Below are 24,135 nucleotides of genomic sequence, written 5' to 3' on the forward strand. Positions count from 1 at the left end.
GGCTCAGTGTGCTCTTTAGACATCTACCAAAGTTTGGCCTCTCAGTTTGAAATGTGTTTCTAGAATTTGGAATGCAAATGCTTTGTTCACAAGGAGGGGAAATCAGTGCGGAGTCTAAAAGCAACGAGTTTTTGATTAATGAGCTTTGAAATGTCTCTCGGGAGGAAGAAAGGATATGTGGCACTCTGCTAGATGTGGCTATAGCTAAACACTACCTCTGCCTGAATCAAACTTTTGTCACTCACTAATGTTGAAAATAATATTGTAGAATATTAGGCCTATATGTATTTGTGCAATTTACCCAAAATGAAGTTTTTTTTTTCAACGCAAAGGAACATTAACAGTTATAATAGGTTAACGTTATTTTGTTAAATGCAAATCCTCAGTTACGTTGAATGTGGGATCTGCTTCACAATATAATGTGGTAATAAATTAAATATAGTCTACATTTTTCTAACAGAAAATAATTCGAAAAATGCAATTAATTAGACCTCCCAGACAAAAATGTAGCTTAGCCTACATTGTGAAGAAAATGCTCTGCCTGCTCAATTTGACTTCAGGACTAATAGTCATGGAACATTTGAATTTCTTCAGCACCAAGAGACTTCCTAGGTCTCTGGTTTCTCTTTCGATTCCATTTCAATCTCTACCTCATATGCATGCTGGGCTGGCATGCTTTGAAAAATACATTATTTTCGATATGTGTCTTTGATCTGCTTGCCTTTAGGCAATGTTTGTACTGTGCACACTCTCAACTGGACATGCGTGAATAGAGACATGCCATTTCTTTGTTTAGGCTGTAAGCCTTCTTTCTATTTGACATTACTTCAAAATGGCGACGAGGCAAATACCTAGTCCCAACCTGCGGCTGAAGCATAACCATTTTCTCACTGTTTTCACATTTTTCTACGTGTGTTAAATGTATGGAAAATAACGGTGCTTTTTAACCCACTGTGTAAATTTAAGCACTTTATTTACAAAATGTTAAACACATTAAAATATAACATTTTCATATCATTAGCGTTTCATAAATGTATGCATGGACAGTCCAACTGATGAAATGACAATGACCTGATATGAAAATTGGCAATGACAACAAATGACATACTGGTGTGATTCATTTCTGTAATATTCGGTATTTTTATAGAGCTACATGTAGCCTAACTTTGTTTTTCATAGAGACACGTAAAAAAATCCCCAATATTCCCAGATTTACACGTAGGAGTTCATTCTACAACAAACCTAAGACCACCAGCCTCTGAAGGCATATTTTGAAACAAGCATTCACCAAAAACCCGTGTACCTATTGAAGGGCCGTGATGTCAAAGTCTGTCCAACGATGTTGCATAAATTCTAGATGTCCATATAAATAGTCATACATGTAAATTATAAATAATGTGTAATACAAAAACCTTAAATAATACATACAGAAAATTAGATAAATGCAATACAATATTGGAAAAATAAATAAGACGCTTCAAATATAGCAAACAGACACCTTGGAGCTTTTTTTATTTTTATAAAAACCCATCCCTATAAAGATGGGTAACTACTGTCAGATCTACAGGACTTACCTTCAAGTAATGTTAATGACGTTTTCCGTCCCCAATACTGCGCATTGCACTTCAGAAAACGAACAACAGACAAACGGTCTCTCCTGCGCATCCTCAACAGACAAACGGTCTCTCCTGCGCATCCTCAACAGACAAACGGTCTCTCCTGCGCATCCTCAACAGTCAAGAAAATGGCCCAGACATATTCTTAGAAAGTAATTATTACACAATAGCATTAATAGTAATATCAATAATAACACTTGTAATACATGGCTCACTTTTAGTGTAATCATATAAATGAATTGAGTCTACTGAGATAATAAAAGAGCCTAACAGAATTTGGGCACAGACAAAATCCTCACATTTTACAAATGCGTTAGTTTCGGCGCTTCCTGAATCCTTCCCTGAGACGCATGGTGAGAGCTGAGGTCTGTATATGTGGGATGGGGATCACAGGGTCCATGGTGGTGGTTGCCTGGAATCTGAGCGGCACAGCTGTAGTCCACGCTGGCGGATGAGGGATGGGGTAGATGGCCGAGGTTGAACATGGGACCCGAGGCTGGCATGGAATCAACGAAATTTCCCCCAACGTACACCGGACTGCCTTGCAAATGAGCGTTGGCAAAGCCACCATTGCCTTGCATGCTGTGGTGCTCGTATTCGGAGCCCGGATACCTTTTCTGTTGCGGTATACAGCCACCTAATGGTGCCGTGTAAGCTGCCAAGCCGTACATGTTTTGCTGGGGTTTGGCGAATGAAGGGGGCGACGGTGCGTCATAGCTGAGACAGTTTACGTTGACAGAATATCCAATGTGATTTGGGCCACTTAATGGTGGGCTTCTGTCCGGGGAGTGTCCGATGGGAGAGTGCATTATCCCCTTAGCCTTCTGATCCTTTTTGTACTTCATCCTTCTGTTTTGAAACCAGATCTTTATTTGGCGCTCAGTGAGATTCAATAAATTAGCCATCTCCACTCTTCGGGGACGACACAGGTACCGGTTGAAATGGAACTCCTTCTCAAGTTCTACAAGTTGTGCACTGGTGTAAGCAGTTCGGACCCGTTTAGAGGCTGGACCAGGTGGGCTTTTTTCATCGCAGGACTCACCTGAAAATACATAGTAAACACCATAAGTCTCTTTGTGTATTATGAATGATTTATCATAGGCCGCCTCAGCTGCCTAAAATGACCAGTAGAATAATCACCCTTTTACGCACGCATACGCACCACCATGTCCAGACGAATCATGTTTTTTAACACACACACACACACACACACACACACACACACACACACACACACACACACACACACACACACACACACACACACACACACACACACACACACACACACACACTGTACCTTCTGCGGTTGAGCAATTGTTGCTGCTGTTGCTTTTCAGTTTGGCGTTCGATCGCGTCTCCTTCATCCATGGGAATATTTGTTTGTTAGTGACTGGGGTGGCAGTATTAGAATCATTGTTTGAGGGAGATTTCTTCTTCTGGGATGAAGTGTTGCTGGAGTTAGGCGAAGAGGCCGACACTGGAGGCGCTTGCGACTGTTCACGAATACCCGGCAGTTGGCTGTTTCCTTGGCTGCTACTGGATCTCGTGCAGTTTACATTCATGGTATTGTCTTTATGAGTTGGTGGCCGTACAGTTGGGGTTTGTATTGGACAAACTGGACCCTGATAATCACTCTCAAGGTTAGAAGTGGAGTAGGGCTGGTGACTGGGGCCATAACTATATGACTCGGATTTGGGGTAAGAGTAGCTTCCAAAGACTCCAGAATTATCGTAGAAAGTAGCTTTCTGCATTGTGAAGATTCAAAACAAGAAGGCCAATGCAGCCCTATCCAATGGTATGGGTGTTCTTCTATCACGTGATTGGAGTTTCCCACCGCCTCAGTATTCTTTCACCTAGGAAGAGAACAGTTGTTATGGTCATTATGCAGGCAATATGAATTGAACATGTGGTAAACCAATACACAATCATGATTAAGTATAGCCTATATTCATCAATAACCTATTGCTCATGTTCTTAAATATTCCTGAAGTCTGGTATTTTCAGCATTTGTTTCAATATAACTCCGTGGAATATTACAAGCAAATACACGTGCTCTTTTATGAAAATAAATACTACAAAAATGCAATATTGTAATATTTATTTCTTCACTCTCCAAACTTTACTTTCCTAAACTATCAAATCATCAATAGGCCCTCTCAACCTCTCACTTTCAATCCATTTGGCATGTTTTGCACAAACTAGTTAAAGTTTAACTTGTGCCAAGAGATCAAAAGATTTTCTTCTTGAATTACTGGAGAAAAGGAGCTGAATCAGCATGGTGACTCACACAATATCCCTTTCTGTTCCTAATCACAATACCCCACAAACCACCATCAGCTCGTATTGTTTAACATTCTAACATGTTCCACAACTGCTCTCGATGTATAATTCATCATTTATTACAAAATCACATTTATAAATCTCGTTCTTATGTTTTGTTTATTCGTTGTTAATTAACTTAAGTACAAAATGTCACACTAATATGATTTTTCTGTTTTTAATGCCACTTCAAAAGGTAACTTTATTCAAATAGCAATTATTAAACCATTAAATTATTTTAGAAAATATTATCACGATGTATATGTACTAAAATACGTGCCCATCATTTCTCCCTGTTTTCTCACCAACATATCGGGGTGGTCGAAATGGGTGATTTCCTAAATGCTAATGATGTGCGTGTAGCCTATGACAAACGCTTCTATATTCAGGCAACCTGACATACTCTGTAATCAGTAAGCCTGTATTTATTTTATAGTTAGCAATCATCTACCAGAGCCTAGACTAGGATACCCACATATTGTATTCTGTCCAACATTTTCTAGCTACTTTTGGAATCAATTTCGCATTGTAGGCTTGAAAAAAGTAACACACTGAATGGCCAAGGCATGAATTGAGACGAATTAATACAATATGCAGACTGAAAGTCCGCGCGGTGCATATCAATGCACCTGTCACCGTGGACCGAAGCAAAAGGTATAAGTGCAAATGTAATGGTCGTAAACGCCTTAGAGAGGACTGAAAAGGAAAACACCCACCAAGACTTGCCACCCACAGTAGTGTAAAACTGAAAACGCGGGAGGAAGGCAAGCTAAAGAATTTCATACTCCGCAAGTTCTGCAGGAATAATAGATAGGCCGTTTGTATAAATCGAGCCCCTACAATCATTCTGCATTGCTGAAACTACGCACTCGCAAATGCAGTCGTCAATTCAACGTCTATTTCACATTGGTTCAACGTAATTTAATTGACATGATGTGGAAATACGTTGATTCATCCTATGTGTGTCCAGTGGGTAGCCTAGCTATCTTTACTAACCAACTATATAGTAGTGTAGGTGGATATATTTCCTAATGAGGCTTATATGTTCTGCTTAAACAAAGCGGTGATATTCTGTTGCATCTGATTTTACGCTACCTTCTGGCATGTCAACATGGTGAACCTTCTTCAATGGATAAAGGATTAAGAGCATGTCTTAAACGAGTCTGGTTGGCTAGGTTTACACTTACACGGGAAACTGAAAATGCGAATTGAGTTGAACGTTTGCCATTCACAAATGTAGATAACCGGTTCGTCTTTACTTTATCTTTTTTTTAAGGACCCATTGAAAACAATTTTTGAGGGGGAAAAAAGCGCTATATAGGCCTATATGAGCGGACATGATTGTTTGGTGCGTTTAATGGCAGTTCATGAAATAAATGCTGCTCACCGTATTTTATGCAGATCAGTGTTGTGTTTTTCTTCACGTGCTCATCCCTCCATCCACCATGACCTGAAAGAGAAAACAGTCCATGAGTTCTACTGCTTTAGTCCCACAATTCCCTCATGTCATTGGAAGAAAACAAATGGGATTACTGTAGGGTAATCATTTCATTGGAAGAAAACAAATGGGATTACTGTAGGGTAATCATTTCATATGAAGAAAACAAATGGGATTACTGTAGGGTAATCATTTCATATGAAGAAAACAAATGGGATTACTGTAAGGTAATCATTTCATATGAAGAAAACAAATGGGATTACTATAGGGTAATCATTTCATATGAAGAAAACAAATGGGATTACTGTAGGGTAATCATTTCATATGAAGAAAACAAATGGGATTACTGTAAGGTAATCATTTCATATGAAGAAAACAAATGGGATTACTGCAGGGTAATCATTTCATATGAAGAAAACAAATGGGATTACTGTAAGGTAATCATTTCATATGAAGAAAACAAATGGGATTACTGCAGGGTAATCGTTTCATATGAAGAAAACACATGGGATTACTGTAAGGTAATCATTTCATATGAAGAAAACAAATGGGATTACTATAGGGTAAGCATTTCATTGGAAGAAAACAAATGGGATTACTGTAGGGTAATCATTTCATATGAAGAAAACAAATGGGATTACTGCAGGGTAATCATTTCATATGAAGAAAACAAATGGGATTACTGCAGGGTAATCATTTCATATGAAGAAAACAAATGGGATTACTGCAGGGTAATCATTTCATATGAAGAAAACAAATGGGATTACTGCAGGGTAATCATTTCATGTCACAAATGACTCCATGTATATAGATGTTCTGTTGAAATGATATTGTACTGATTTGCTTTTGTTTACAGTGAGATTTTTGATGAACACATAATCTGATATAGCACCATAATTCACTTCTACGTACAAGTATCTATTCTAGTCGTTATAACAGGATATACGATTGATTTATTTGAAATGGGACAATACACACGTGTTCGACCACGTTATTATTATTTTTAATTTAAATGCATTTAAACCGAGCATTTAGTGCAGTGGTGGAGAGACAACAACTCTTACACTGAATATTGTATAGAAAGATGAGCTGGCCAAAATATTTAGCAGGCGCAGGCCTTTTGGCTGACCTTTGGCTCGTTCAGCAATAACTCATAGATTAATGAACAACGAGCAGAAGGGGTTGAAGAAAGTCACAATGAAATCCTAAAACCACAGAACTTTTCACCCGTGTTTTTAAAGCTGAAACACAAGTCTGACGACGGGATACATGGTCACATTTGTAGGAGATAAACGTCAGAATAAGAAACTAATCTGTGGGCTAGCCTACTTGATTTAAGTTTGAACTCTGCTTTACTTATCTAGCATAATGCTTTGAGGTTATTTTCTCTCGGCTTATAAGAGCTCATTTTCTCATTTGACTTATAGCCTAGCGTTTCTTAGAAATATTTAAAACTCCGAAATATCGCTGAAGTCGAAGTCGATATGTTTCGAGTGGATTTGAAAGTGTATTGTTAGGATATATTGTTACTACTCTGGCTAGACACGATCCTCTTTTGATCCAACAATGTTTCTCGCCAACGCATTGCTACGGTAAGTTTGGTATATACAATAGGCTGCTACAAGAATCGTCGTCGAAAATTGCACTTACATCTGCTGTCGTTTCATCCTTATACTTTTGTGTCCATTGTGTGCTTTTGATATGAAGTTACTTAAAATTTGTTGTTAAATTCTTTAGAAATTGAAGGGACAAATTATATAACTTTTTGCGCACTGCTGGGCTGGGAAGCATGGGAGTAAATAATTCGTTAATTGTTCCTACTTAAACATTTTTATAAAACTAAGGCCTATAGCTTTTAGGAGCTTGTTAATTTGGCTATTGTTTAAGACGAATTTTGGGATAAATCCTCCAAATTATTGGATGTGCTCATCGTGTTATTCATTTGATTCATATCGCTAGATTGGCAGCTTCTTAAGGCTTCCATGAAGAAGAAAAAGTCGTCAAGAGACGCACATCCTAAACTAGGCGTAATTTACAAATATTTACTTGGAATACATTTGCTTTAATTCAGTAGAGTCAGAAAATAATTTGCTAAAATCACTCATATATTACTTGAAAATATATTACAGTCAATAACATGAAAGGGAACAATAGCCTGTTGTTTAGACCTAATCCTAATTCATATTAGGCCTATAATACATATATATATATTTATGAATTATCCAATAACTTCACAAAGGAATCATGTAGCCTAAGCAAAAATGAGTGCAGAACATCAATTCAAATAGTTTTAAATAGCCTTTATTTGATCTAAATCAAAATGGGTATATATATTTTTGGTCTTATTTCAAATTAAAATGATTGAATCCATTATTATTCGTTTTTATCTGGTACATTTGCAGGTTAACAAACCACACAAATCACGTCTAACATCACTGTGATGATAAGACAAATACATGTGATTTATGATCTAACAATCTAGAAGTCAGAATGAAAACTTCCTTCGCTTCTTTTTCATTTACTTTTGGTCAGTTTTCATGTAACTGCAAAATCAGCTGAAAACCGGCTCTCAAAATACATCCATCCAAACTAGCCTTCGAAAGTGGTTTCTCAAAATTGTGAACCTGTCTTAAAATCGTATCTCAGGTCCATAAGACGAAAGGCTATCTGCGTAGTTGCCGACGAGATCCCCTCTGAATGGAATAAATCATATTTATTCTCTCGTGTCGTGTAAAGCCATGGTGAAAAGGTTGCATTTTGTCATGCAATTGCTTACCTGTGAATCAGTGGATCATATGCTCGTGCTTCTTAGTCTCAATTCCTTTCCCTGCAGTCTCTAGAATTTATCCTTTCACTCTTTGTCTGTAGATAATACTGTCCTAAACCTGATCTTGCGGTTTTTCAGACATTTCCATATACCAATGCAGACAGTATTCCCGAAAGAATGGAAAGACTCACATTCAACTACCAATAAAAAAAACGAAGAAGGTATCCTTATTCCACCCCAAAAAAATTCTCGGCCAATCAATCTCCTATTGAAAAATACAGATTTTCAGACACAGTCACAGATTTGAAGCTAACATTGGGATGTTGTTGTTGTTGTTGTTTATGTGTGTTTCGGAAACCGTTATGATGACAAATAAAGGAACCGTCTTAAAATACAAGCATATTTGTTCACGTGATCGAGCTACCAGATTGTTCTGACTTGGGGTGCTTCTCCAACCAAGCCTTTGCTCCCAAACCCATTTTGAAATGGGAACGCGTTTACGTTTCCTTATCTGACCTGTGTCCGTGTTGAAAATACTTCACTTGCGATTTGATTTCATTTTGTCGATCATTTTTTTCTTCTTCTTTCCTTTGCAATGAATATTATTGTGATTATTTAGTCATCTTTAACATATAATATTAAGCTATACATTTGGATTAAATGTATTTGTTTACCTGATCACAAAGCCTCTAACCCGATAATACATGTCGTTTTGAGAATCATATTCAAATGTGGTTGTGAACAGAATTTCGTATACACATTGAACATGTGGATTTGTCCATATATTCATTATTGGTATACTTGTAACTATAACCATATTGCTCTCACAATTTAAAAAAAATAAAATAAACGTTAATTGTATATCTACAATGTGATACTTGGTTTAGTAACATGTGCATTTTTATAATGTTAGGAAATCCATTAACCAATATTGATGTATGAGAAAAGGCGTCTGAAATTGTATTGAAATAAACCAATTTGTAAACCCTTTGTCTCCTGTGTGTCCGCTGCGCTATCATGGTGTTCAATAGTGTTTTCTTTTTCAGACACTGTTTTCGATGTAAATAGAAAAATACCTTTAAATAACAATTTGTGAGCTCAAAAATCTATTTGAAGATGGAGATTTTAAAAGCCATTAAAGACAGCGGGGGAGCTGGCCGAGAGGTAACTTGCACTGAGGAAAGGATAGAGGACTACTAGCGTCGCAGCATATGTTCATGGGTAATAAAATGGAAAGATTTACAGTGTGGCCCGGGTCTCCAACAGCCTCGCACCATTTCAGGAATTATCGAGAATGATTTACAACGAGGCAGATAACTGTCCACCTGCTCAAACACAGCTTCTACTACTCTCAGAGATACATTGCGAATTATCCCCCATCAACAATAAAAAACAATGTTAGCAATGTGGCGTCATCTCATTTGAATCTAAAGAGAGATATTCTTGCAACAATGTTTCCGATTTGTGTTATTGCTATAACGCATGTAGCTGGGGTGCTATCCAAAGAAAATAGTAAGATGTTGTATTAATATATTGCACTTGTACCACTTTTAAATGTTTTTCAATTTAGCACTCTGTTTACATTTTGTAACAGGCAATTTGGTGTAAACCAATGACTGAATTGCTCTCTTTGGGAGTATTATAAATCACAGAGGCTCTAACATACAGCCCTCAAGAACGAAATAGAAACCCATGCTGCTTTCATTATGCTCGTGCATCCATCAATACAACCATTTCACACAGAATGTGACTGAAAATATTTTACATTTTGTTTCTACCTGCTATGAAACATAACAAGGATGCTAGTTGTCAAACATCGCCACTTTATAATATTGACCTGGTTCTCTTGGTATATTTCTTCCCAAAAAGCAAAGCATTGAAGAATGCAGTTGAGCCTGTCCAAGGCACACGCATCAAAGGGCGCTATTTATCATATATCTGACAGATATGGTCATTTACCATCTTGCAAAAAAAAAAAAAAGAAGAAGCTAAAATATTTACCTACCAAGCTTCCATTGGCTCAGATGCTGTGTTAAAGTGCTGGCTTCAGATGCGTTGAGTATCGGAGCGTTTGGATATTATTTTCTTGGGATCTTTTCAGTTTTCAAGTCTGATAGAGTCCTCGCGATTAATGACGACGCGGTGTTTCTAGGGGATGTGCTGCATGAATTATTTAGACAATCACGTGGTCAGAAATAGAGCGAGGAGCGGTATATTCTCCGAATTATATCTTCGAATGCAGACAGCACAGTTTAATACATTTTATTAAGGGGCTGTCTCGCTTGGCGAAGACAGTTTCTGCGAACAGCTGGAAATCAAATATGGCCGTTTGAAAGCCATTGTGATCGCAGCAATGGTGCATTCCATATTCGACGTAGTCATTGAAAATGGCTCTGCCTATGGCTCTCATTTATTGCTTTCAGACATGTAGGTCCACTGCACATGGTAGGGCAGGGTAGCCTAGTGGTTAGAGCGTTGGACTAGTAACCGGAAGGTTCAAATCCCCGAGCTGACAAGGTACAAATCTGTCGTTCTGCCCCTGAACAGGCAGTTAACCCACTGTTCCTAGGCCGTCATTGAAAATAAGAATTTGTTCTTAACTGACTTGCCTAGTTAAATAAAGGTACATGAAAATAAAGGTACTGACATACGATTGCTTTCCCAAACTCTATTACATGATAGGCATTGTATCATTATTCCCATGGTCATTTCAGTGAACTATGGAAAGACCATTTACATGTTTACAAGCCTCATAGGTCCACTGTGGAAAATAAACATGGTGACATGTGAAATTCAGCAATCCATTATGGTAGTCTTAAAAATGCACACGTATAACAGCATGGTTTGCATGTAGAACTGTTGTTTATTATTGCATCATTTGGTACAGTTTTCTTTCATTTGCTATGACATGACATGCGCACATTGCTTGTACACTGACATCTATGTAGTGGAAAACGGAAGATGAATAGGTATCAGTGTAAAGGCCTGATGAGAGTGACACGAAGCTTATAAAGGAGCGGGCGCAAATGTGGAGACACATACATGCACTCACACAAACACACGCACACACACAAACACACGCACACACACAAACGCACACACACACACACACAAAGAAACAAAACACACACACACAGAGAGAAGCAGACACGCATTCAAGTTATACAGGTTTTAATCCAAGCATGGTCACAAATATAATCACACTGAGCCTACGATTTTGCTAACGGTTCCTTGACTGGTTTGGATAGGACCACATTCAAATTCCCGAAATCTATGGCACTGACTAACATTGGTGTGGTTAAGGGGACATTTGATGATTCTTGCTATAAAACTGAACTTAGTCACATTGTCATCCAACAATGCCATATTATTTTCTTCTTCTCTCAAACAAGCACAATAAGGGTAAAAATAAATATCTCAATCTGTGAGATGTGTCAACCTTTGTGTAAATCAAGCATTGATGGCAATGACAGGCATTTTTGTAAAGCATGAACCTCGGAATACTTGATACAGAAATATATTGACAAGTGTGAGTGCTCTGTGCCACCACAATGCATATCATGGAACAATCTATTTTCCCATTAAAAAGTTTCGCATGTATATATACAGACAAAAAAAAGCGGAAACACAAAAAAGGTCAGCCAGGATTGCATATTAACACGGCGTGACATGCAACCAGTACCATTTGAGTTACATCTGGCAGAATAAATATAGGCTTTAAAACGTGGCATGTTTAACCAGGTTATATAAGCGTTCCATATCTAATACTAAAGTACAAAATGTATTTAAACTCCATGCGAATAGCGCCAGTGAGAGAAGTAGACTATAGGTCCAACGGGTTCAGGGTTCAGAGGTCACTCCTCGCGGCTGAAATGTGTCTAAGGCTATAGAAACACTGTCCTCTGGGTGAACCTGCCTCTGGAGCTTTTGTCGAACTTCAGTTGAAATACCTTTTCAACTTCTCGTCGTGAAGACTCTTCAGAGGGAAGACCTCTTCGCAATGCAAGCCGTCTTCGCTTTTTGTCACGAGGACAATGATAGGAACAATAAGAATATCTGTCTTGAGACATGACATGAATGCCTGTGTGGCTAGGTTTGGTTTAAATCAATGCCAGAGTAAACATTTTAATACTGCATTTCAACACTGCATAAGAAAATGTGAGATCATTCATTGCTAATAATCCATAACAGTTGTAAACAGATTGCATACAATAAAACGTTCGTTGCTCAACTATGTTTCGAACTGTTGTGGGTTTTAATAAGGAAATGTACAACTATTTAATTAAATAAATAATCATAAAGAAATGTAAAACACTCTATATTACAAATTGTTGTTGAATAAGAATAGGGGAAACATAGGGTTGTTACACGTATTTATATCCCTCAACGTGCTTAACATTGAATATATACTATTAATAATGTTCTGTTCGATTTTGATCAAAATAGAAAATAGTGAAGCATCTAAATAAATATACATTCGATGCAAAGAACAAGACAAAGTCATGATAGAGTTTCAGATGTGTGAGACCCGCTTTAAATGTACACTGTTTACAAAGATGTCCAGAGAGATTTATAACTGAATACGGGCCCTGGGAAGAGTATGCACACTGGAATGTCTTGTTTCTCAATAGAATTTAACGCCATTTTAAAAGCTTTATTGTATAAAAGTTTTTTTTTTAAAACGTTAATTAAACAAAATAATTCAACCGGTTAGCGCCCATAAATACGAGTTCAATAGTTTCTTTAAGCTAGCCTATATTAAAGTAACAAATATTGTCACTTGTCTGAAAATAATGTATAGATCAACTGATGCAGCAATTACCTTTTCTTTTTTTTAGCAATCATATGAATCAAATATTATTTATCTTAATAGTTCGATTTCATCACAACACAATTTCTAATTAAAGTGTGTACAAAAGCTTCACATCATTTTACGTATTTTTTATTTTTTTAAATAAATATATACATGTTCATGCCTTACTCTGACTTTTGTGGTGCACGTGGGAAGAAGAGTGACATTATAGAATCAGCGAGAAGAGTATAATCAGAAAACATCTCTAATAAAATGTATTTCGATCTGCAATACCTCCTCGAAGCATGTTAAGCATGTAGTGATGAAACGCTTCTCAGTTCAGTTACAACGTTGGAAATTGACTCAGTTCAATGAGCCAACACAACGAGGGTCCTTCTGATTGTAACTGACATTTTATAACTATTGTACGTTACATCACAATGACCAAAATGTCATGTTTTGAGACCATGCAATGTCAATTGTATAATATCGGATGTTATATACAATTAATTGAACGGTCAAAGTTTTCCCATCTTAGAAAGTTGTGACATCAGTCTGGTTATCCTTCTGGATACTTGGTAACTGTTGGCCGGAAGTAGAAGCAGCTCTTCCCTTTGTGTTCGGTAGTTTGTGGTCTTTTTTCCATTTCATTCTTCTGTTTTGAAACCAGATTTTGATCTGACGCTCGGAGAGAACGAGTATATGGGCAATCTCTATGCGACGCCGCCTGGTCAGATACCTGTTAAAATGAAATTCTTTTTCCAGTTCCAAAACCTGCTGTCTTGTATAAGCTGTCCGAGACCGTTTGGGTTCAGGTCCTGTGTAATCCGGGTTTACTGTGAGAAACAAAATACCAATGTGAGCCAATCAAAACAAAATCAAAATCAAAACATAAAGCCCTTCACGGGACGCTCCAAACTTCTAGCTAAAACAAAACAATGAACACTCGATCCAGAAAATGAAATTTAACGAAACTATGACCAAACTTTGATCCAATTAGGTCTAATTTCAACCCCTTCATTGACAATATTGTCACAATAAAATGTACCATAGTCATAGGCCAGTGGACGTAAGGAGCTCTGAGACCGCCAGATAACCAGCGGCCTATTTCCTGAGCAATAAACATTTACGGCTGGTGTAACTGACAGCCCCTTCAAAGCAGACCATAAATATTTCACGCAATGATTTTAGAGTGACTAAAATCCTGGACCTCAACTTGTCCCAAAGCGACGTTGAGAGGGAAAAGTGAATCTTACCCGTAGTTACGTGGACTTTCTTCATCCAGGGGTAAACTACTGCAGGCTGCTTGGCTTGTATCCCGTTTTGATTCTTTGTGTTTTGTTGCTGACCACACGTCCGGGGTCCAGTCACTTGGACCGGGGTACACGGTTCGGTCTGTGCGGTAAACGTGCCAGGGTGGCTGTCTCGCCCCTGCACATGACCCCGTGGCTCTACTGTAGGACCATGCACAGTGGTACAGCTGAAGGGCTGCTCGGGGTAGTTTGACCGTGGATAGATTCCTGGATGCTGCAAATCTGGGTCCTGCGAAGGACCGTAGTAGCCTCTTCCCTGCTCATGTAGATAGCTATTTTGCGAATATTCCTCACAAGGGGGAAATTGTGGGTCCACATACTTAGAGTTCAGCATATACGAACTCATGGCCATTAATTTATGAAGGTAGAAATTACAATGTTTTCTCGAGTTGTCTTTTTTCCACCACCATAAAGCCCTCCTATTTGCTGTCAACTGAATAAAGTTAGAGAACCATGTGACCAGATAGGGCCAATGGAGGTAAAGCTATTTCATTAACGGGTAGGGTCTACATATACACACCAATAGCAGCAATTTCCACTAACTTCAAAACATCTAAATTATGTTGAATAAAACCAAATATTTAACCAATTTCAATGAAGGATTGACAATGTGAGCCCCATATTGAAAAATAAGATGTTATATGTAACATTTTAAATAGTTAATGTCAATATCTGAATATCAATCATGATCATCTAACCGTCAATGGGAAATCATCTGAATGGAATAAATACAATGTCTGTGTATATACGGACATTTAGATGGTTTTGTGCAATACTATGGTTAACATGCTTCAACTTCTACAATACTAAATCAAACTAAAGCCAGTGAGTCTGACAGATAAACAAACAAAAGATACAAAACGTCTCCCGGGCTCAAAAAGAGGGGGGATAAAGCCTGGGGACAATTGATGGGGACTGTCTTTGTCAAGAAAGGGTCATGCAAAAGTTACAAGAATCTCATCATTTCATCTACCCTATCCCTTTCATAACTACTGAAAGAGCCTCGTGGCAACGAACCAATGCCAAACTATCAATAATTAAATGATTGAAATGTAAATGTTTTTAAAAAAAATAAAAAATGAATTACCTTGAAGCCATGTTCGAAATTGTTTAGATTTCAGTCTGGTATGATAGCTTTTTTAATACGCGGTTTCTGTTCACTGTTTGGCTTTAATGATAGGTGTACTGGCCAAAAAGCGACACCTGCAAAGGTTTCTTATATTATCAAATCAAATCAACAAATGAAATGACACGTGACACTGTAAGTGCATATAACTAAAAAATGTACTCGCACACAATGGTATTACAATATCATATATCATTTTAAATCACCCCAAAATGACACAATGCAGCAATTAAACGAAGAGCTTTCCATCCATCCAGATTTTAAAATTGTTATGAATAATGATTCAAAACATCTGTAAAAGTAGATAAGTAATTCGACGTTTTTGCATCGACCATATACTCCCCTAGAATCGAATCTGTGACTGTTGTTTTATCACACAAATTCGGTTCTACAGGGTATATATAGACGACGGAATAGAGGGGTCCCATAATTTCTTTCAATTCAACAAAAGTCCAGCCATAAGACTCTCAAAAAGACCAATAAAGAGCCTATTCCTACGCCATACACTTACTATTGACAATTGTACACAATGAAAGCGTATGAACATTCTAAATAAGTTAGAATTATTTCCGTCAAATCATAGCCCCTGACGAATCAGATATTGGTCCTGACTAATCAGATATTGGTATAGGCTAGTGCATCACGAAGCTGAACAATTCTGTTCCATTTTATTCTGAATCAAGTTCGCAGCCACCAAAAAGTATGTATTACTTTTAATACACTTTTAATACACGTTATGTATTGGTTAGAGGTACAGGTAAACAACATAGGTCATTCACAACTGATAGACTACCGATACCTGCCAGCCTGTGCTCGATACACTGTCCGAAGTTTGAATATCGAGTGGACCCATAAGGCAAAAGACTAAAGGCCACGAGGTAAACTAAATCACTTACAAACCTATCAAAAAGTGTCATTCTTTTTTCTTTGCCAACCGCTCAAAGAGTATAAAAGTTCACGAATCCCAAATGACCCTTCATTTGACCGCCTTGTTTACCTCAAGGTCTACATTCTTGGGAATATGCCACTGTGGGAATGTCCTACAATGACATACATTTTTCAATGATATATAAATGATTGAAATAAAATGACAACATTCGTTTAAGAAAAAATGATTTGCCAAACGCCTTCTAAATTGGACTGAGTACTCACATAGTCCTTAAATAGACAGAGACCGAGGATTTGTTACTGGACAATTTCTGTAGTCTAATTTCTGTCCTATAATTTTGGTACTTTAAGAATAACGGCTATAGGTCAAAGGCTATAGGCCTGACGTTTTACAACAAACTGGCAACTTTACAAGCCTAAATAACGTTAAGACGATTAAAGTTTGAATCAAATATGAATCACACACACTTATGTCACAAGTTTTAAATATTTGTTAGACAGCTTGACCTTCACCTTACCCTGAGACTTGTTCAGACGGGTCAAAGCCGAGATAGGCTAGGCTACTGAGGAACAAAAGAGTGACAAAGTCAGAACTTGTCTTTAATCCTTCGTATGAACCAAGAATGAATCCACTTGCTATGTTTTCTGTATTATACAACTGTTAATAGGTAATAGTTCTGATTTCAAGTACCTATGTCATTAAAGCCAGATTGTGTGCCAAATCGTCATTGACAGCATGTATAATTTATGGGTTTAAGACACATGAAACATCTGTATTACGTCTGAAATCAAATTCGTGGGATATTTATTATAAATAATGAGACAATAATGCTACCCTCTTAAACATGCAATCCTAGACTAGTGAAATTATTTCTGCAGTGCAATTCTCAATGTAATCCAAATACAACCTCAATACGATATAGCCTGTCAGTTGTAGGCCTATAAATCCATGTCAGTACATTTAACAGCGAAATACACTAACGGTCACAGTGGTAGAGGATTCCGAAAAAATGGACAAAGTTTACTTTACAACTGGTTAAAAAAATACATTTAAAATTAAAAGGCCCATGCCTACTGTGGAGGCCTTTATAACACAATTCTGATTCGTGCATGTTGTCATTGCCCAATGTTGCGCCATGAAAATGTGTGTGTATATTGGATAACAAACTAAATCATCTACATTCCTTCCAATGTCATCACTTCACTTCATGACATAACATCACAACGTAAAGCCTATACAAACACCCTGATATGGGTCAAATGAAGATATTACAAGGAACTATGATTCGATAATATTCTGTACTAGGGGGCGCGATAGAGCATGGCAATTAAAAAATATATATTGTTGGGGTATTAAGATTCAAAAGGCCTGATGTGTATTTAACGTAATTAATATATTGTTATAACAAGGCATATGTTCCAAAAACGTCATTTAACGAAATGCTAATATCTGTAAACGCCATTGAGTCTGTGACAACAACAGGTTAATATTTTTCCCTCCCAAGTCTAAACTCGCCAGCCAACAGCTTATAGACTTCAGATCCCCACAAGCCTATTCGCCATTGTCATTCAAATAAGTGTGCGCATTGCAGGCAAATAAAAATGTAACAGATTTTAATAATCCATCACGCAATATTAGCCTAAGCTATATGAAGCAAAAACTAATATACCTTAGGCATATAGGCTATCAGCCATTTTCCAAAACGCATTGTTTCTCGAAAGAGTCATTTGAACCACTGTAAAAACGACTGTCATATCCGCAATAAATAAACTGCTAAGTATTGACATATTCAAACACATCCTGTTTTCCGTACATCCTGGCCCATGCAAAATACACATCCACTAATGTGGTTAAAGTTCTGTATTTCGAAGCAGACAAACAAACTACAGGCGACAGACATGTATACCTGATGACATCAGCATGCGCACTGGATTTAGTAGCCTATCAAATGATAAAACAGCTTACCGCAAAGTCCACCGCAAAGTCCACCGCAATGCATCGAATAGGAAAACATATCCATGTTCAGACAAAACCAGAGGTTTAATACTTGCTTCCACCAATTCAAAGCTCTATTCCAAGCCATCGGCACGGCTTTACTAATACACAATGAGAAATATACTTTGGCTTGTCAACTCCCAGGCCATAAAACAAAGTTTAATGGCATCACGTGCTCCCCCACAGCCATTCACAGACACAGCACTGGTTCCATAAATAACCGTCAACAGTTGTACTTATTCAACAACGACGATTACTCTGATGCCATATAAAATATGCAACATAAAATGTAAAAACACCCCACAAAAAAACGTGTTATTTCTAGTTCACCATGATATGAAATGCCGTGTGCTTCTTTTCATACATATATGTATTTTTAGGTCATTATAAGACATAACAAAAGTCTGACAAACTAATATGTTACAGGTCTTCATCTACCGATAACTTTTTGCTCTTCTTGGCTTTTTGCATTTACATTACATTTACATTTAAGTCATTTAGCAGACGCTCTTATCCAGAGCGACTTACAAATTGGTGCATTCACCTTATGACATCCAGTGGAACAGCCACTTTACAATAGTGCATCTAAATCTTTTAAGGGGGGGGGTGAGAAGGATTACTTTATCCTATCCTAGGTATTCCTTAAAGAGGTGGGGATTCAGGTGTCTCCGGAAGGTGGCTTTTTGCCCATAAACACCTTTCCGACGACCCTCTGTGATCTCTGACGTAGTCTACACACATCCCGTGGGTGTTTCCCTCGATGTTTAATTTATGTAACGTTTAATAAAATAGGTTTCGGGTGAATCAGAAGCACACGTGTTAACTTTCCACTGTGCATAAACTGGTTGAATCAACCTGTCCACGTGATTTCAATGAAATTAGTTGAACCAACGTGGAATATACAGCTCAAATTCTGCTCCCATATTAAATTGTCTCTCTCTAGGTACTTATATATCGCCAAAATATAACGATAGAGAGATGTATCAACAATGCTTCAATAAAACGTTATAGCCATCAAATGCATCACATGCATTGATGGAGACCCGAATCATGAATCCTCCCACTGGACACAGACTGGACACAGACACAGGTTGAGTTGTCACCTAAAGTGAATCCATGTCAAATCAACCAAAAATGTCACCCTGACATTGGATGTAGGTAAGAAGTTGGGGAAAAATTACGAAATTCCATGTTGATTCATGTTGATTCATGTTGATTCAACGTCATCACATTACATTTAGTTGTTGTTGAAATAACCTGGAAACAACGTTTTGCCTAGTGGGCTACGTCTCTTTATAAACTATACACCCTCTAAAAAAAATAGTTTGGTTATACTCCACCTACTTCTTGATACTTCAGTTCAGAAACCACTTATTTTCAATGTCGAAAGCATAATACGGATCAGTTGGTCATATTGCGTATGGGACCGATCATATATTCCAATTCAGTGACGTGTAAGGTAAACGATTCTGGAAAAATAATCATGGGACTGTTGGGCAACAGCGCCTCTTGCTGGAACGTCCTAATAATTTCCCATTTTCAACGTGTTCCGTTTTTAACCCAATTCCTGAAACGCAAAGCCAATTTGTTGCCGCTGGATTTTAGCATTCATTTTCATGTCATGATATTGTGTACATGTATAAATTGTAGGCTCTGTATGCAGATCAATCTAGAAAAAATCCCTAGATGATCTAGGTTTATTATGAATTAATTCCTCATACAAGATAGGCTATACGGATTAAAATGTTGCCATGGTTTTCAGTAATTGTATACTATAGGCCAAACTACCCGGACACTTAAAAATATCATTCGTATGACAGTTAACTGCTACAAATGAAAATAAATCTAAACACTGTAAGATGAACACAGACCAAACATATTAATCAAGTAACCCGTTTTCTTTGTCTGTGTATGTCTATATGAATGATCTATACGTTGATATACAGTGTAATATTTTATTTAACTTATGGTCGATATGGTAAGAACGAACGAAGGATGAAATAACAGCTCTATATCCATATGTTGGGACGTGAGTTGATTTCCAATCCAGAGCATAGTCTAGAAGTTAATCGAGTAATTTAAATGCTCAGGGTTTTCTCATCCTCATTCGCAGGCCCCACTTTTATAGGCTTCCCTCGTTCCAGGCTTTCTCTCTTTTGCCGCATTGCAGTAAGGCTGTAAATACATTCGCAGCTGCCTGTCAGGCAACAGTGAAATACTGTCTTTGTTCCGTTGCCCTCATCTCAAGCAGCTGAAAAAAGCTATGAAAACTGTTTCTCTGATGGGAAAGTACAACCTTTGTATTTCAGAAACGTATTTTTTTTCACATGACAAATTCACATTTTCTCAACATCTAAAGCTGAAAAGACGACATGTAAATTGTTATTCTCTTCAGTTCACCCATGTAAGACACTGTGTGGGTATATTAGGCTACTAATATTAACCCATGTAAAGGAAAAATAACTTTTATTAAATGCAATGATATATTCACACGTCCACAAAGTCCCTAATAGAAAGTGACATTAAACCCAAGACAATATCAGGAAAAACTCCGTCATGCTGTTACCTCACACAACAGTGATGACATCGAATTCATGCCCCCAAAAGAGGACTAATGAATAGACTTCCCTTAGGAAATCTAACATTGACAGCCAGCTCCTCAAAACTCAGCTAGGCTGCTTGTTACTTCAGAGACATTATGCAATCATATATATCATTATATAATAATATATCTCAAACAATGATAATAATGATGATCACAAACATAGACATACATAACAGGCAGAGAAACACAGATAGACACAGAGAGAGACACAGAGAGACAGACAGATAGACACAGAAAGACACAGAGAGACAAAGAGAGAGACACAGAAAGACACAGAAAGACACAGAGAGACACAGAGAGACAAAGAGAGACATAGAGAGAGAGAGACACAGGGAGACAAAGAGAGAGACACAGAGAGACATGGAGAGAGACACAGAGAGAGACACAGAAAGAGACACGGAGAGAGACACACAGAGACACGGAGAGAGACACAGAGAGAGACACAGAGAGAGACAGAAAGAGACACAGAGAGACACGGAGAGAGACACAGAGAGACACAGAGAGAGAGACACAGAGAGAGAGACACAGAGAGAGATAGACACAGAGGGACAAAGAGACACAGAGAGATACAGAGAGAGAGGGACAAAGAGAGACACAGAGAGACAAAGAGAGACAGACTCAGACACACTGCCAGACACTGCTCATACCCACAAACATCGAAAGAATCCAACCCTTCACTTCAAAGAGAGTAAAAAAAATAAAGTTACACTGAAGTCAAGATAAATGTGTGTCCTTATACATTAATATTTTTGGTCGAACTACAACGAACACAGCATTATTCTCACAGAAAATGACAATTCAAAGTATAGGTAAAATACCATTCACAGTTTGATGCGTTCAGATTTACATGTAATGTGAATGTAATCGTTGAGGTGTTGCCCCACAGTGCATACACACCAGCAGTGTTGCTCATGTTAAACATATAGTTTTGGCTATAGTCTATACATGGAATCTCGACTGCGGTTCTGATTAGACTACTGCCCTGGTGCAACGAGACAGGAAGTAGATACAGTCAAATAAACAAACATGGTGTTATAATGTATATTAATATTGTTTGTTTATTTCACTTATGTTATCTACTTCACTTGCTTTGGCAATGTTAACACGTGTTTCCCATGCCAATAAAGCCCCTTGAATTGAATTGTAATAACAACATAAAATGCTTACCTAATGCAGGTGGGTAATCCATGCATTTTCTTGTGGTGACTCTGTATAAATAATACATGATGTTACAGTGAAACTATACAGATTATGAACAGCAGAGGCTCTTCTGTCGATGTGGAGTTCGGCTATGCACAGAGAAGAGAAAGCTAGCCCTGATACGTCAAGTAAATAAGAAATAAAGTCATCGAGGACTTGGTATGTTTCTTTCATGCAATATTAAAAGGCTAAATGTTGAGAGAGTGTAGGCTGAGCGTTTTGGTTGGTACGCTACAGTTGCAGAATGCAGAGAAAACATCGCTTGGGAAAATCAGGGAAAGGTCCATGAAGACGTTTGTCTCTTGCACATGACCAGTGGCATCCAATGACAGGCGATAGAGGCACATAAAAAGGTCTATTACCAAGTTGTAAATTCTCCCCTCACAAAAAAAAAGAATTTCGACTGCAGCAATTCCCCCTGTTTTTTGCGCATAATGGCGGGGGCTAATTCCCCCATTTCTTCTAAAAAAAATTGCCTGAACATCTCCATTGGAAAGAGAAAGAACAGCCCTTGCATATGTAATAAAGTTAGATTTTAACAGTAGACAAACCACATTTGCTAGTTTTTTTTATCAGAAGATATGTGCATACTTGAGAACATATAGTTTCCTATGCTAATAATGTTGCCATGTTGAATAGCCTAACGAACGTGTTTCTAAACGTGTTGAGCAAATGTCGAGCCTGAACATTCCATACAGCTAATAATGAATTAAATGGGGTGTTGTAGAACATCAGGAAACGGAAACAGAAGAGGACAAAATCGTTTTTTTTGTTGCAAAAACAAGAAGATAAAAAATTATCAAGAAAACATTTATTGCAAAAATATAGCGGCACTATGCAATATTTTAAGCAGAAATCAGAGACAATCCATGACAAGAAACATGTAGATAGATGTCTTGCGTCGGTCAAAATATTACATAAAAAAAAATGGAACCATATAGATATTTGAAACGAAACATGTACAAAAGTTGCGACGACGGTTAGGTTAATACCCATTCGAAAATGTCAATATTGAATTATTGACATGACTTACATTCAAATTCGATCAGGCCTAACACCGTTTTGAAAATGCAACAAATAACTACACATAATCAGCCTCAAAATAGAGACATAGTTATGTAATGAAAATAAAATATGACTTGCTGTAATATTGGAATTGTTTGTAGTATTATTTATACATGTTTTGTTGTTATATTGGTTGTACATGGTTGTGTTTAAAATGTGCGTGACTGTCCTTGTCTATCATTGTTTCAGTGTTTTGTACATGTTGTGAGTTTTTTTGTGGACAACCGGAATTAGCGCTAAAAGCCTCTGAAAAAGCTCATGGAGATCCTAATACACAAAGAAACAAGACAAGTGTCATGTTGTGAGTAAGGAGCTCTGTCCACTGTTCTAGTCCACACCGTTTGGACAGATTGCCATGTTGTGAGTAAGGAGCTCTGTCCACTGTTCTAGTCCACACCGTTTGGACAGATTGTCATGTTGTGAGTAAGGAGCTCTGTCCACTGTTCTAGTCCACACCGTTTGGACAGATTGCCATGTTGTGAGTAAGGAGCTCTGTCCACTGTTCTAGTCCACACCGTTTGGACAGATTGTCATGTTGTGAGTAAGGAGCTCTGTCCACTGTTCTAGTCCACACCGTTTGGACAGATTGCCATGTTGTGAGTAAGGAGCTCTGTCCACTGTTCTAGTCCACACCGTTTGGACAGATTGTCATGTTGTGAGTAAGGAGCTCTGTCCACTGTTCTAGTCCACACCGTTTGGACAGATTGTCATGTTGTGAGTAAGGAGCTCTGTCCACTGTTCTAGTCCACACCGTTTGGACAGATTGTCATGTTGTGAGTAAGGAGCTCTGTCCACTGTTCTAGTCCACACCGTTTGGACAGATTGTCATGTTGTGAGTAAGGAGCTCTGTCCACTGTTCTAGTCCACACCGTTTGGACAGATTGCCATGTTGTGAGTAAGGAGCTCTGTCCACTGTTCTAGTCCACACCGTTTGGACAGATTGTCATGTTGTGAGTAAGGAGCTCTGTCCACTGTTCTAGTCCACACCGCTTGGACAGATTGTCATG

General features: G+C 37.9%; 2 protein-coding genes across 5 annotated transcripts; both read right to left on the bottom strand.

Moving 5' to 3' along the window:
• Positions 1 to 962: 962 nt before the first annotated feature.
• On the bottom strand, positions 963 to 22,322 carry LOC118373902 (homeobox protein Hox-D3a-like). 4 transcript variants are annotated; one of them, XM_035760187.2, is made up of 4 exons: positions 22,031 to 22,322; positions 5,326 to 5,388; positions 2,917 to 3,472; positions 963 to 2,658 (listed from the first exon to the last, which is right to left on the bottom strand). In XM_035760187.2, the coding sequence occupies exons 3-4, from the start codon at positions 3,368 to 3,370 to the stop codon at positions 1,919 to 1,921; spliced, it is 1,194 nt and encodes a 397-aa protein (XP_035616080.1). In that variant the 5' UTR covers positions 3,371 to 3,472; positions 5,326 to 5,388; positions 22,031 to 22,322; the 3' UTR covers positions 963 to 1,918. The 4 variants fall into 4 exon arrangements, with proteins under 4 accessions (XP_035616080.1, XP_035616079.1, XP_035616081.1 ...); XM_035760186.1 differs by lacking the exon at positions 22,031 to 22,322 and adding an exon at positions 18,229 to 18,359; XM_035760188.2 differs by lacking the exon at positions 22,031 to 22,322 and adding an exon at positions 10,149 to 10,432.
• Positions 11,298 to 15,619, bottom strand: LOC118373903 (homeobox protein Hox-D4a-like). The gene is made up of 2 exons (XM_035760192.2): positions 14,192 to 15,619; positions 11,298 to 13,771 (listed from the first exon to the last, which is right to left on the bottom strand). Exons 1-2 carry the CDS (start codon positions 14,598 to 14,600, stop codon positions 13,470 to 13,472), a joined length of 711 nt encoding a protein of 236 aa, XP_035616085.1. The 5' UTR covers positions 14,601 to 15,619; the 3' UTR covers positions 11,298 to 13,469.
• Positions 22,323 to 24,135: the final 1,813 nt, after the last annotated feature.

The sequence above is a fragment of the Oncorhynchus keta genome, chromosome 7, assembly GCF_023373465.1.
Source record: "Oncorhynchus keta strain PuntledgeMale-10-30-2019 chromosome 7, Oket_V2, whole genome shotgun sequence".
In the NCBI taxonomy this organism is placed as follows: domain Eukaryota; kingdom Metazoa; phylum Chordata; class Actinopteri; order Salmoniformes; family Salmonidae; genus Oncorhynchus; species Oncorhynchus keta.